The sequence below is a fragment of the Lagenorhynchus albirostris genome, chromosome 10 (genome assembly GCF_949774975.1).
Source record: "Lagenorhynchus albirostris chromosome 10, mLagAlb1.1, whole genome shotgun sequence".
In the NCBI taxonomy this organism is placed as follows: Eukaryota; Metazoa; Chordata; class Mammalia; order Artiodactyla; family Delphinidae; genus Lagenorhynchus; species Lagenorhynchus albirostris.
In genome coordinates, this window is record NC_083104.1 from 64492113 (window position 1) to 64508258 (window position 16146).

At 44.7% G+C, this 16146-nt stretch overlaps 1 protein-coding gene across 3 annotated transcripts in view; it reads right to left on the reverse strand.

Annotated features, from left to right (window-relative positions):
• Positions 1-15409, reverse strand: part of NUDT3 (nudix hydrolase 3) — a 107281-nt gene extending 91872 nt beyond the window's left edge. The window contains exon 1 of one of the 3 annotated variants that reach the window (XM_060162621.1): positions 15034-15403. In XM_060162621.1, coding sequence (XP_060018604.1) covers positions 15034-15132 — 99 coding nt within the window. In that variant the 5' untranslated portion in view covers positions 15133-15403. Of the gene's footprint in view, positions 1-15033 lie in introns of all 3 variants that reach the window. The other 2 variants (XM_060162623.1, XM_060162622.1) reach the window with 2 other exon arrangements.
• Positions 15410-16146: the final 737 nt, after the last annotated feature.

Genomic DNA, 16146 nt, shown 5'->3' on the forward strand with positions numbered 1-16146 from the left:
CTGGAGTGGCAGGGACTATAGGGCCAGGTTTGGAAGATGGGCCCATACCACGGGCACTCCAGGGCTGGCAGCAAGAGGCACAGCCTGGGTCTACAACACAGACATCTGGTCAGCATACAGCCATTGCCCTCCACTCGCCCTCCAGTAGCCTCCTCAGAACCCAGCCTCCAAGCACTGAGCAGCCAACTAGTGGAGCCTGAATCCTATACCCACACAGGCCCATCAGAGAAGGGAGCTAGCACACCGGCCCATTTGGTTTCTGGGGTGGTAAGTGGGCTCTTCTTCCTCTCCAAGAGGGGCTTTCTCCAAAAAGCAGAGAATGCTCTGAGGAAGGAAGAGTGGGCCAGAGACCCTAGAAATAATAAACACTTACCCCTCTCTCCAGAGACACACCCACTTCCAAAGTTATTCACAGAACGACTCCAGAAACATTATTCTATGCTCTCTGATTTTCTGCCAGAAAAATCATTCAGTACACTCCAAATCCCTGCACCATAGCCCCAAACTCTTCTCCAGAGGCTCTCCAGTGTATGCCATTGCCTCAACTGCCCTTGGCCTCTTCTGCTCAGTCTGACCACAGCATACTCTCCCCCAAGTCTCCTGATCAAGTTCTCTGCCAAGTCCTTCCAAGCCACACACCTTCTCAAACCCAAGAAGAATTCATCTCCCTTCTTCTTTCTCCCATAGCACTGTATTTCTACTTAAAAAAAAAAAAAAAGTTTAATTATAAAAGCAAAGCAATCCACAGGAATTATTTTAAATAAATATAAGTTGTCACATTGGTTTTCTTTCATGCATTTAAAATTATTTCTTAGACATGCAACAAAGTACTAATTTTTAATGGTACATCGTATTAACATCATGAAATAAAAATAAGTTAAATTTTGAAAGATTTTCCTGGTTCCAGCAGCGGCTCCAAAGTTCAAAACTGGTAGGGTTCTCTGCTGAGCTTTTTGTTTTCAAGTCCGTGGGGATGAGGAGGAAAAGTATCTTTCCCCCCACCCCAGATATTGGTTGGGTTGGTCCCTCTTAACTTCTCTCTCTCCCAGCACAGACTGGGGGCAGAGCAGGGAGGCAGGCAGAGGATAAGAGCTTTCTTTATCCAGAGAAAGGCTTCTCTTTCCCTTTTTTCCGCCTTATCAATGGTAGCTGCTCCATAAACGATGATCTAAGTGAAGAAGGAAAGATGGTGGACCACTTGCAGTGCCATGCTCCTATGAACAGGGCTCACCATCACCAAGTACTCTGTCTGCCCTGTCTGGTACCTTTTCTAACACTAAAATTGCCACAAAAGATGAAACCAGAGGATCACTGAACTTACTGTAAGATCTTCTACTCCAAATACCGCACTATATTGCAATTGCTGGCTTATCTATCTCCACTGTCAGATTGTAAACAATGTGAAGGTCGGGGCCTTGTTCACTGAACACAGAACAGTGCCTACAGCTCAAGAAGCACTAGCTAAATTAACAAACAAATACAAACAACTGAGGTTCAGAAACTCCCCAAACCATTTTCTTATCACAATTTACTACAACCCCAAGTTAGAAGTAGAAATTGCCTTTTTCTTGGTTTTATATTTACATAGCTAACACTGAATATTAACTTGTGCCAGCCCCTGGACTAAGTGTTCTATATAATAAATAATTTCACTTCATTTTCCCACACTACAATGAAATAGGAAGGTACTATTATTACACGGGAGGAAATGACATGTAGAGATGTACAGTAATTGGCTCAAGATCACAGACTAGTGAGTGTAAGAGCCAGGGCTCCCTCCCTGACTGACTCCAGGGCCCAAGCTCTTCACCACCACAGACACCAAAACTCAAATGCCACCATATGGGGCCTGGGCAGGGTATAAGTGTGTGAAGTCCATCAGATTATTCTGACAGAGACACATCATGTTTCCAAAGTAAAGAGGTAAGAAGAATATTTTCATCTCCACAAAGAAATCAGCACTCTCCCATTTTTCTTGAAACATGTAGCCTTTTTTATCTTCCATCTTCCCACTTTTGAGAGAAATTTACAAGGGTACGAGAAATATTTGACCTTCCTCTGAACTCTACCTTCAGAAGGCAAGAACATCTCAGCCACCACAATAAATGGCAGCTGACCCTGGGCCCTGGTATCACAGAGACCACAGGGAATGGGATAAGGGCTGTTGGCCAACTGAAGGGGGCGGAAAGTCCAAAGAGCAGCCACCACTCAGCTCTGGCCATAGTCCTCACATAGGAATGCTAGCCCAGTGCTGCTGGATCTTCTGATTTTTCAAGAAAACCCTAAAGACCAGATTTCTTATTTGAAATTTTTCAATATTAGTATGTTGGCTACTAATTTTTTAAAATTCTTGGGCTTCCCTGGTGGCGCAGTGGTTGAGAGTATGCCTGCCGATGCAGGGGACACGGGTTCGTGCCCCGGTCCAGGAGGATCCCACATGCCGCGGAGCGGCTGGGCCCGTGAGCCATGGCCGCTGAGGCTGCGCGTCCGGAGCCTGTGCTCCGCAACGGGAGAGGCCACAACAGTGAGAGGCCCGTGTACTGCCAAAAAAAAAAAAAAAAAAAAAAAATCTTTAATCATCTTGCAGCCCAAACACAGCCACAAGCCAACAATCTGTGGTCCTCACAACACTTTAGGACAAACAGGCTTTCAAGGGCTATATATCCAGGCCTCTGACTTTCCATGGCCTACCTGGCCCCATGTCTCCCACCTGGAATATTCTTTGTCAGCTACTCAAATCCAACCAAGACATTTAGGTGTGGTGCCACACACCCCATAAAATTGTCCCTAATATTCCATCTCATCTTCACAGACTCCTTCAAATTCCTCTCCATCACTTTTGTATTTTACATTTTATAATCTAAACTGCATCTTGCAAAAGTTTAAAGCTCCTCAAGAGCTCGGATTCTGTATTCTACACATCTTAAACCCCTCAGTTTGAAGTATTCTTTATAGATACAATTACTTTTGTACTAAACAAAAAAATTCCTTTTTGAAAGAAAAAGTCACTCAGAGTGCCTGGCTGAAGGATGATACTAAGCTTGCTCCTTATTAAACAGTGTCAACACCATGACAATACCACAGAAATATAGTTATTACATACAGAGACCTCCTAACTCATTTTACCAATGAAATCTAAAGGTTCCGTCTTGGGCTTCCCTGGTGGCACAGTGGTTGAGAGTCCGCCTGCCGATGCAGGGGACACGGGTTTGCGCCCTGGTCAGGGAAGATCCCACATGCCGCGGAGCGGCTGGGCCTGTGAGCCATGGCCGCTGAGCCTGCGCATCCGGAGCCTGTTGCTCCGCAACGGGAGAGGCCACAACAGTGAGAGGCCTGCATACCGCAAAAAAAATAAAAATAAAAAAAAAATATATATAAAGGTTCCGTCTTATTATTTTATTTATTTATTTAATTTTATTGATTGATTGATTGATTGGCTGCGCCGGCTCTTAATTGCAGCACTCGGGATCTTCGTTGTGGCATTCGGGATCTAATTTCCTGACCAAGGATCAAACCCGTGCCCCCTGCATTGGTAGCGTGGAGTCTTAGCCACTGGACCACCAGGGAAGTCCCTCGTCTTATAATTATTAAAGGCAGTCTACTCAAACTACAAAACCTACTGGGAAGAAATAAGCATTGCAGTGATAGGTATAAAAACCCTGAGTCAGGGCTCCACACACTCAGTAAATGATGACTGAATATAAGTCTAGTAAATGAGTCATTTCTGCAAAGAAGAAAATGAAAAATTAAATAATCAAAAGTTCCCATTACTTAAAATATATTAGTTCATACTACTCACTATAAAAAGTGTTTTATAAAAGCATATAACTTTTCTTTTAGCATATTTTACTAGGATTCTTAAATATTCAAAGAAACATCACCATCCTTCCTCCTTCTTATAGAAGTAGAAGCACTGTATGTCTAAGTTCACATCCATTTCTGTTCATCATTGCTAAGCTGCTCTCATAAAGCAAATGAGAGAAGTGTTAAATAACAGACTCAAAAAAGATTTTCCAGGCATTTTTTTTTTTTTTTTTTTTGCGGTACACGGGCCTCTCACTGTTGTGGCCTCTCCCATTGCGGAGCGCAGGCTCCGGACGCTCAGGCTCAGCGGCCATGGCTCACGGGCCCAGCCGCTCCGTGGCATGTGGGATCTTCCCGGACCAGGGCACGAACCCGTGTCCCCTGCACTGGCAGGCGGACTCTCAACCACTGCACCACCAGGGAAGCCCTCCAGGCAGTTCTTTAAAAGGACTTTACCCTTTTATGAACAAAGACATCAACTAACTGTATACAAAGAAAGTCTACCTAAGGGATCATTTCTTTTTTGTTTATGTTACTCTTCTTCTCTTTATAACATTTTGTTTCTACTTGCTTTAAATTTTTATTCTTTTTGTAATAATTTTTTAATATGGAGTAGAAATTCACTGTCTTTATCTCCTTTTGGAAGTGCTCACAAAATACTTACCACAACATAAGATAATGCTTTTTTTAACATCTTTATTAGAGTATAATTGCTTTACAATGGTGTGTCAGTTTCTGCTTTATAACAAAGTGAATCAGTTATACATATACATATGTCCCCACATCTCCTCCCTCCTGCATCACCCTTCCTCCCACCCTCCCCATAAGATAATGCTTTATGACACTTGAGTTACTAATTTTCCACTTTAAAAGGAGTTAAAAAGCATCCTACACTGCTTACCAATTTTTTAAAGTATATTTGGACAAAGCACACAAAAACCACGCTCTTACCCTGCCTCAGATACCTAACCAAAAGTGGACTGTTTCTACGAATCTGGTTACACTAAGAAAGCAGCAGCAGAACACAATTTAAAAATAAGATGTCAGGGCTTCCCTGGTGGCGCAGTGGTTAAGAATCCGCCTGCCAATGCAGGGGACACCGGTATGAGCCCTGGTCCGGGAAGATCCCACATGCCGCAGAGCAGCTAAGCCCATGCGCCACAACTACTGAGCCTGCGCTCTAGAGCCAGTAAGCCACAACTACTGAAGCCTGCACGCCTACAGCCCGTGCTCCGCAACAAGAGAAGCCACCGCTATGAGCAGCCTGTGCACTGCAACAAAGAGTGGTCCCCGCTCTCTGCAACTAGAGAAAGCCTGCGTGCAACACGAAGACCCAACACAGCCAAAAAAAAATAATAAACAAAAATATAAATTTTAAAAAATAATAAAATAAATAAACGATAAGATGTCCAAAAAAAAAGGAAAAAACCCACTCATGTTTGCTCTGAAATACTTTTGGTGCTTACATTTGAATATAGGTGTATCATTCAGTAATTTGTTTTTACTTCCAATTAAATCAGGAGGTTGCACTGTGATGACCTTTTTCTGTCAAGTCCTCCCATACCCAGCTCTGGGTTGGCACTTTGTGGGGAGTGTTAGGAAGAGAGAGAAAAGAAGTTTAAGGCATGGTCTATGAGAAGGAAAAAAATCCAGTTTTCTTCCTTCTTGAGTACAGAAGAACCTAGTTCTTCCCTGCTGTGTATTTCTTCCCTGTGAGTCTCCTTTACTACTCACACAGAATGCTTCACTTCTGGGACTTCCTTGGTGGCACAGAGGTTAAGAATCCGCCTGCCAATGCAGGGGACATGGGTTCAAGCCCTGGTCCAGGAAGATCCCACATGCCGCGGAGCAATTAAGCCCATGAGCCACAACTACTGAGCCTGTGCTCTAGAGCCCACGAGCCAGAACTGCTCAGCCCGCGCTCCACAACAAGAGAAGCCACTGCAATGAGAAGCCTGTGCACCACAGTGAAGAGTAGCCCCTGCTCGCGGCAACTAAAGAAAGCCCGCGCGCAGCAACAAAGACCCAACACAGCCAAAAAAAAAAAAAAAAAAAAGAATGCTTGACTTCTAAGACTTCTGATTACCAAATACGTGTGTGGTTTTCCACACCAAGCAAGTCTCTGCAACACCAGCTGGGTGTCCTACAATTTAACTCAATTTTGTCACTATCTACCCAGAGGAAGTGTCTACCTGAAGATCCCACAGATTAAGGGCTCAGTCCTACAGGACTGTCCCTCTCCCCCTTCAGACGCCAGTCACAAGCCCAGGTGCTTCTGACCAACCAGCTATAGATCGAAAGTTCCAATCACCCCCACTCCTTGGGTTCCATTAATTTGCCAGAGCGGCTCACAGAACTCAGGGAACACTTGCTTACATTTACCAGTTTATTAAAGGATACAGATGAACAGCTAGATGAAGAGATACATAGGGTGAGGTCAGGAAGGACCCTGACCTCAGTGCAGGAGCTTCTGTTCCCATGGAGTTTGGGTACACCACCCTCCCAGTGTGGATGTGTTTGCCCACTGGAAGTTCACCGAACCCCACAGAGGCTTCATTACATAGGCATGATCAATCATTAACTCCATTTTCAGCTTATCTCCCTTCTCAAGAGAATGGGGGGTAGGGCTGAAAATTCCAAGCTTCTAATCATGGCTTGGTCTTTCCAGTGACCAGTCCTCATCCAGGAGCCATCCAGGTGCCCACCCAGAGTTGCCTCGTCAGAACAAAAGACACTCCTATCACCCAGGAAATTACAAGAGTTTCAGGAGCCCTGTGTCAGGAACAGAGGTCAAAGACTAATATTAGATTAAGAGACACTCCTAACTGTTCTTGTCACTTAGGAAATTACAAGGGTTTAAGGAGCTCTATGCCAGGAACCGGGGACAGAGATCAATATATATTTTCTGTTATCTCACAGCCTGTCTCAAGAAGAGCTGAAAAGCCACAATTCCATTCAGAATTCTACTTGCTCCCCATTCCACAGTTGGGGACAAAGGCACATGGCTAAAGCGAACAGCACCCTATATTTAGGCTCATACATTACCTTGAGAAGGAAGGTACTATGGCTTAATCAACTCTGAGTAGTCTAAACGATGAGAGTTCAGAAATCAGTAAACCCAGTCGGACTCGGACGACTGCTCAGCTGCTTTTCAACACACACACACACACACACACACACACACACACACACACACACACACACACACACACACACACACACACACACACACACACACACACACACACACACACACACACACACACACCACTCCATTCCCAGCAGTTCCCCACTCTAGAAGAATCCCTGGCACTTAAGGTAACCAAACCCTCAATAAAACTAGGTAAGTGTTGAAAAGTCATACATACTCGAGTGGCCTGGGTTCAAAAACATTTCTAGGAAAAACTGGCAAGCCTTTGTTCTATTAAACAAAAAATGTCCTCCAACCTTTTATTAGCAATGCATTGCAGTACTAACTTTTATAAGCTAACTACCTGACTTGTGTGCAACTGCCTACTACACACACACACACACACACACACACACACACACACACACACACACACACACAAAACCTCTGAAAGAAGAACTGAGGGTGAGAAACGGTGTGGCTAGAGAAGACAGGTGGGAAGATTTACCTTTCACTCCATATCCTTTGTACCTTCTGAATTTTGTAGTGTGTGCATATATATTACCTATTCAAGATAGTCTTTCTGAGTAAACTACCCTGAAAAGAGTGTAAAGAAACTTTAGGGTCTCTACTTCGTGTCCTTTCAGACTTATCTCTTGAAAAGATTACAGTACTTTATTTTATCTCCACCTGGATATTACTTAAATACAGCTTTTTCTCATAAACTCTTTTACCATGCTATTCACTTTACACCTCATATTCAAAGGAAGGAAGGTGGTTTCACGGGATGTTACTGGTTTGTTTGCTGGCTGGCTTTGCAGAACGGGGTAAAGGAGAGCCAGGAAAACTGGAAAGGTGACAAAGGCCCCACAGGATCTGGTTCCCTCCCACCTCTCTAACATCTCCAGCTATACTGGCTGGCTTCCAGTTCTTCCTCCTTCCCAAGCTCATTCTCCACTTGGGGCCTCTGTAATTGCTCTTCCATCTACCTTGCCTTTCAGGGACCACCCTATCAAAATTTGCCAATTCCCCCCCACACACACCAGTCTCAGCCACATCCTACACTTACTTTCTGCTCAGCACCCGCCACTGCCTAAAATCATCAAGTTCACTGATATTTTTGCTCATTTACTGTCTCCTGGCATTTATATCAGATGCTTCACAAAAGCAATGACTTCCATTCCACCTTGTTCATCACTGTGTCCCCAGAACAGTGTCAAACTTGGAAGTAGGCACTCAGTAAAAGTCTGTAGAACAAATGAGTAAATGAATGAATGAATATAAGAATAAACACTTTTCCCTATTCAAAGGGTGAGGAAGCAAAGGCTTCAAGAAGGCTTGGAAAAACATTGTGAACACTCGAGCACCCATGTTACTTTAAGGCAGAAATTCTCAAACTGGATTCAAGAAGTTTTCTTGGATGTTACGAGGATTTTACTCAGAAACTCAGGTGCATATGTTTTATTACTAAATTTTAAGTTTGAACCTTATTTCCAAATTCAATTCTTTATTCTTCTTTTAACCGCATAACATCTTATTATCTTTTTTGCCTATGATGGTTTCTTTGTTCTGTTTCACGTTAACCACCATCAATCAAATGCTTTAGACTCAGCACCCATAAACTTTACATTGTGTTTCTCTTACTCTGACCTACATAAAGAACAAAGCAATAATGACAGGAAAATTTAATGGGCATCCCTATCAACCTTCATCTTCAAATTAATTACGTTAATATTAACTAAACTTTAGAATACCGATTTGACATACATTGTTGACTATGAACCAGTACCAACAAGTCATTAAAACAGTATCCACTACTTGATTGTAGTCTGTTGGTGCATTTATTTACTTATTAATAAAGGGTTCCAGGCTATGAGCAAAATGAAAATCCTTTTCCCTCAGGTACTGCACCACTAGGGCTGGGGATCAGCACATTATATCAGTTAGCCAACACAAATCTTGTGAGATGGCACAGACTCTCAAGTTCAGCATCTGAAAGAAATCCTAAATGCCCTATGATGGGATGATCCAATAAGATTCTGAAAGTATTTACAACCAAATACACACATACGTTCGATGCGCTGATACTCAAGATTATCAGCCACCCTGTCACTAAGACTGGAAATAAGAAAAGAACTGGGAGACTTCTCTGAAACCTACATACGAACACATTATTGGTAGACACTAGCATTCGGTATATTTTGGTTATTTTCAGTTCCTCCACTAGACTGCAAGCTTCTTCAAAGTAGGGACTATGTGTTCATTCATTCATTCACACAGTCAACAAATAATATTGAGCATCTACTACTGTTCTAACCACTGAGGACACGGAAGTGAATAAAACAGACAAAAGAGACAAAAATTCCTATCCTCAGGGACTAGCTTGCATTCACTTGAAAGGAAACAGACAATATATAGATGAATACATAGCATGTCTTGATGGTGACATGTGATGCCAAGAAAAAAAGCATAAGAGATGCACAATGGACTGGTGTTATCTTATATGTGGTGATCATTAAAGACCTGTCTGATAAGATGAAAATTAAACAAAGACCTAAAGTGAAGGAGCGAGCCATGCAGATAATATGGGGGAGAAACAGCACAGAAGCCAGTGGGCTGGAAGAGAGGGATGAGTAAGAGGGAGAGTGGTGAGAGATGAGGTCAGAGCTATGGCAGGGGACCAGACCATCCAGAGTGCTGAAGATCATGGTTAAGACTTTGGATTTACTGAGACAGAACACCACTGGAGCAGAGGAGTGACATGACCTGACTTCTGTGTCAGAAGAATCACTCCACCAGCTGTAGTAGTGAAGACTAGAGGGGTAAGGGCAGAAGCAGGGAGACAAGTTAGGAAGATAAAGCAATAATCCAGGAAAGAGGCAATAATGGGTTAGGCTAAAATAGTACAGTGGAGGGACTTCCCTGGCAGTCCAGTGGTTAGGACGCCACGCTTCCACTGCAGGCGGCACGAGTTCCATCGCTGGTTGGGGAACTAAGACCCCGGAAGCTGTGCAGCCAAAAAAGAAAAAAAAGTGTGCTGAAGGAATGAATAAACAAATGCATTCTTGAACAAGAGCCCTTCCTTTTTGTACTATTTTATGAAAAAGAATATAGACTGCTTCACACCCAGTATATACATAACACTCTGTTTATTGAGAAATGAGAATCACCCAAAAGCAAAAGATTGGGGCAAGGAGTGGAAAAGAAGAATGAAGACTGCAGTACAATTTCAGACCAGAATTCACATCTTGGGAAGTAGGTAGAAAAGGAGGTAATGGGAAAAACATCTGACTAACCCATATTTATTAGGCAGACACAAGGGAAAGGGCGTGTGTGTGTGTGCACGCGTGTGCACGCACGCACACAAAGCCTCAGAAAAGATTTAAAGAAATGAGGATCAGAAGTGTCCAGTCAGATGACTGGATCCATGCACACATGGTGATCCTAGAACAATGTAATACTGTACACGACCAAGATATGCTGAAAAATGACTCCCCAACCAGCCTGGGATCCACTAGAAGCCCTTCGTCATGGTTTTCGCCCCTGGGATTGCCACCTGAGCCTTATTCCCCACTCTAGAGCCCGGGGGAAGGTATACTCAGCAGAGACGTCCTTCCACCTGCTCCTCTGGGCATTTTTACTGACACTCAGGCCACCAGAGACTCCACTCACTGAGGATCTTCGATGTCAATCATCTTCTCATCCAACCTAGTGAGCTCAAGGATCTGAGAAAATGAGAACCAGGAGCCCCATGCCAAGAGATGCAAGGCTCCTGATGGAAAAGCTCAACAAGCAAAACTAAGACCTTTAAGGACACTTGTCCTCTCCTTTTAGAAACAGTTGTAATGCACAGGGAAATCTAACTGAGATGATCCTATCAGTACTCACTTTTCTCCCTCAGTAAACACAGACCCCTTAGGAGCAACTTCAACTTTCCCAGGCACTGTGATGCCATCCAATGTACAGTCAGTACCACCAGACTTTCTAAGAGTACTGCACATTGCTAGATACTCCAACTGTCAAAAATGCCTGTGTTACCTCCCCTACCCCCAGTCCAGGGAGGGCACATAGAGTACAAGCAATCCCACCCCTAGTATCTCTCACTTTCTGTAAGCACGGAGGCTCCAAAGGAAAAGAATGGAGGAAGAGGGAAAATTTCACTGGAAGTGCTTTAGGAAGGCCCAAGGTGAATAACATGACAAAGATGAATGTCGTATCACCCAACTTAGTTTCTATGAAGAAAAAAAAAACCCTGGGACTTCCCTCGTGGTACAGTGGTTAAGACTCCGCGCTCCCAATGCAGGGGACCCAGGTTCAATCCCTGGTCCAGGAACTGCATCCCACATGCATGCCACGACTAAGAATTCACATGCCACAACTAAGGAGCCCACGTGCCGCAACTAAGACCCAACGCAACCAAATAAATAAATAAATATTTTTTAAAAAAGAAAAACCTGAAAACATTCATGAAGTTATCTATGTGCAGAGTCCTTCTAGACTTTTAAGACTCCTTCCCTCTCCATCTTTTTCAGTATACTAATCCATATTAATTGAGCAGCAATTTTTTTAGTGACTTGAAATTATTCCAAAACATTTGAAATACTTTTCACAAAACCATTCCAAAGCATTTGAAACACTTCTCACAAAACCATTCTTTTTGAACTCAAATTTCACCAGCTGACGTCATATTTAATTACACTGCATAACTACAATAACAAGTACAACGAACATAAACAGATATAGGGATAAATATAACTGAGTCTTTGTAAGCACATGATTGGCTGGCAGGCCACATGCTCCGGGGCCTGTCAGGCCCAGCAAGTTACAGAGTAAAAGCAAGTGTTCAGGGCACCAAGTGGTTAAAACACAGGCTGGGCAAGAGACTGTCCACAGTACATCAGGTTCAAAGCACTGTAAGAAATGTTAGTTGGACTTCCCTGGTGGCGTAGTGGTTAAGAACCCACCTGCCAATGCAGGGGACACGGGTTCGAGCCCTGGCCCGGGAAGATCCCACATGCTGCGGAGCAACTAAGCCCATGCACCACAACTACTGAGCCTGCGCTCTAGAGCCCGCGAGCCACAACTACTGAAGCGTGCGCGCCTAGAGCCCGTGCTCCGCAACAAGAGAAGCCACCGCAATGAGAAGCCCATGTACCACAACGAAGAGTAGCCCCCACTCGCCACAACTAGAGAAAGCCCGTGCAACAAAGACCCAACACATAATAAATAAATAAATAAACTTATTTAACAACAAAAAAAAGAAATGTTATCAGGATTGCCCCAACCTAAAGATATTAATTTATCAAAATGTGTCACCATAATTAGTAAAACGTCTAAGGAGGGGGATTTTCCTGCAGTTGATGCTTGCTTATCAACAGGAAAAGCAGCCAGAGGTTTGAAGGAAAGGGAACTCATTTTCATCATGTTGTTTAGTCTGTCCCACTAGCCTCTAAGCTCCCTCACTGTCTGTCTCCTTTTAACTGTATCACAGAACCTGACACTTGGTGAGTGCTCAATAAACTTGCTCAGTAAACTTGCTGGATATGTTCACACACCCTAACCTGGATCAGTATTATAGCTGCTATCACTGCTGGCCTATAAATAAAATTTTCTGGGGCTGGAAAAATGGAATGTTAGAAGGTTTGACTCATGGTCTGTTATCTGCTAATACTTTCCATCTCTTTTTCTTTACATTGTAAGTACGTTTCCTGACATTGGTTAACTAAATTTATAAATCAGGGTCCTATTCATACTTACATTATTGTTGTATTAATGCTAATAGTATTCTGTAACCTATTCTATCTTGATTAAAGCCATTAGTGCTCATTAAAAAATAAAATTGGGTTGAATGTCCTATTGAGTTTGAATTTCACATTCCCACAATGTGTGGCAGCTAATACTTCCAGTTTCTAGCACTACTATTGAGAACATAAAAGTTCTCCGGGAACTAACAAATTACTTCCCTTCCAACACAATTATATAATCTGAGAGTTGAATGGCACCCTAGAGATTATTTTGTGGTCCAAAATCCCTCCCAATTAAGGGTTCCAATCGATAACTACTCAACTTTTGGGGGCAGGGAGGAATGTAAATCTTTAAATCCCACATTACAGAATGCTGCACCTATACAGCATTCTGTATAGGAACACACAAAAGAGCCTATACAATAGGCTCTTAATACATATTTGCTTAACTGAACAAATCTAAAATAGGTTCCATTTCATTATTTTCTTATTCTTCCTAGGCTTTAGCTGTAACATCTACTGAATTTGAATGAAAGATCTGCATCAATCTTCTGCTCATTAACCAATGTTCAAAAAGAAATTCAGCAAACTCCATGATCAGTCAAGTGTTTTAACAATGATGCTGCTTGTACCAGTACATAAAACTTTAACAGAAAATGGAAAATCAAGTCTTCATTACTTTGCTTATGATCTATAAAGGGTTTCCAACTTACCCAAAATACTCATGTGTTCTCAATTTCTAGTATGATTTTTTAACAAAGTCTTGCATCATTCATACAAGTAAATTATACACCCTTCTACTTATAATTGGGGTGCTCACAGATTTAACCATAGTGTTATAGTAAGACATGCTATTATGCTAATTAGTTTTCCCTCTAGTTAACAGCCTGTCATCTCATCTGATTTCCCATAATATGATATGACAATGAAGAGAACAAAGCCTCTGGAGCAGTAAACATCGCCAATAATTCTACTTAACTCAAGCATATATTCCAAAACAAGTACATAATTTACAGCAAGGCCCTGCTTAACAGGCTATTACAATGCATCTGTTTTGAGGACTTTTACAATATATTCTAGGACACAAGTATATATTTCCAAATGCAGTTTCCTACTGTTTTGCTGAAAGGGAACACACAAAATCTCTCAACAGCACAATTACAGTGCTTTTAAGTTTTTTTTTTTCAGGCAATAAATTCCCACTTCCTCCTAAATATCTTTGGACAGCAACTTCTGGCAACCCATCTGTGTCTTTCATCACAACTTCTTTTCATAACTAACGGGTCAAGTTCTTTTCTCCCCATTTCAACACGATGTACTGTACTTGCAGCCCTGCCACGATAGCCCACTGCTGAATGCCGGAATACAGCATATTGAATTTCACTGTCCTTTATTGTTTCCAGTTTAACTGCCATTTTACCACCATACACACGAGAGAAACGCGTTCCCACAGGCATCTTATGAATTTCCGAAGCAGCTATTCTGTGAGGATTTACAAAACATTTGCCTTCTCTGAATTCCCTTTATCACCACAGAAACGGCTGTGAGGAGCTGAGATTTTTTTAAGTACCCTATGCAAAAAGAAACTGATTTTAAGCATTTCTCTTCTGCAAGCAAATTTAATCCTAAAGGCCTTCCTATAGGGCAGTGGAGGAATGTCAGGGCAAAGATCTTAAATACCGCTTTTGGCCTTCCCAATTAAAATGAAAAATTTTCAACACACAAAGATTATCTAATCAAATGTCCTTTCTTCTCAGGCTACACCCTAAGGACTACCCAGAGCAGTGTAAAATAAACAACTGGCTTTGGCTTTTGCACAACGCCCTAAATCCTAAAACACCCCCACTCCGGCTCACAGACGCACATAATCCCTCGGCAAACCCCCAACCTGCCAATGAAGTGGACTCTTTCTCTGTCACAAAGGGCCGGCCCGCGCCTCGTGCACGGAGGCCTCTACACACATGTGCTGGTCTGACAAGTGCGGAGCTGCCCTTTCTGGATCCAAAGCTGCAGGCCTGGACCGAAAGCCACACGCTCTTCCCACCCACTGCCTTCTACCCGCCGCCCCTCTCCCCAGTGACAGGAGGCCCGCTCCGAAGTGCCCCAGCCGCCCGCCCGCCCGCCCGGCCCGTGCCGCATGGCCACGATCAGACACACTTCCCCTCCGCCCACCGTCCTCTTTCCTTCTTCCTCTTCCTCGCCTCAGGAAATTCCGTCGGAACTTCATTGGGGCCTAGAGGAGCGGCCCAACCCGGGGCCCGGGCAAACCCTCTCCAGCGGCCGCGCCCCCCGCGCCTCGGCCCGGGGCGGCCACCGACCCCGGGGACCCCAGGCCCGCCCGGCCCGGCGCCTCACCTCCTCCTCACTCTCGCTACGGAAACATAGGCACGCGGCCCGCTTCTTGTAGCCGTCGCCGTCATAGGTGCGGGTCTGGTTCGACTTGAGCTTCATCATCCTCCGGGCCCGGTGGGGGTGAGGTGCGGGTCGCTGGAGTCGAGGGTGGGGAGTCCGCTCCAGACGGCCGCGCGCGCGCGCGCCCCCGGCTCGGCCAAGGGAAGCAGGGAAGGGGTGCCGCTTCTCAGCTACACGGCTCCGCCGCTGGCCCGCCGCGGCCGCCTCATTTCCCCCAGCCCAGGCCCCACGCCGTCGCCGCTGTCACGGCTGCCGTCGCCGTTGCCGCCACGGCCGCCGCCCCCTCTGCCGCCGCCACCCCGGACGACGACTGCGTCGCCATCTTGGGCGCGCTACGTCAGGGGCGTAAAGCCACGCCGGCCTGCCGGACGGCCGCGCGCTCGCAGCGCAGGCCGCGTTCGGGAATCGCGCCCTCCCATTCCGCGCAGCGTAAACGAGCGTATGGAATGAGGGGGCCGCGCGATTGGAGGTGGCTTTGACGCCAATAGCGTAGAGGTGGGGACGGTGAGGCGCGCTTGAAGACAGCGGGGGGAAAAGGGATGCGGGTACAGGGCCGCCCAGCTCCGCTGAGGAGGGGGAAGCGAGGATTTGCCCAGGGTCACGGCGCCCGGGCCTTGGCTTTGCCCATCCATTTGGGAGCGGGTGAGGGGGAAGGTCTAGAGGTAAAGGTGGGATGCAGTTAAACGCAACGGAGAGCGCAACCTGAGATGCCTGGATTAAGCACTGCAGGGAAACGGGGCGGGGGTGTGTGTGTGTGTGCATTGACATCCAGAAGCTCTGGACGTCTTATGGGCTGGGGCATGTAGTACATTGAAAGAACAGATGTTTATCCTGCATTCCTTTATTGGTGCAAAAAAGCAAATGCTTCCTCTTTAGGTATACAGGAGGGCCAGAAAAGAGTGAGAGAGTATGTGTGTGTGTATGTGTACACACAATGCAAATCATAAGGCATCATCATTTTGGGCAGTAAAGGAGGAGGATATATTGTGGTGTCAAACAGATTCTCCAGGGAAGGATATACAGCCAGATGCCCTCCAGCAAGGAAAAGGGAGTATG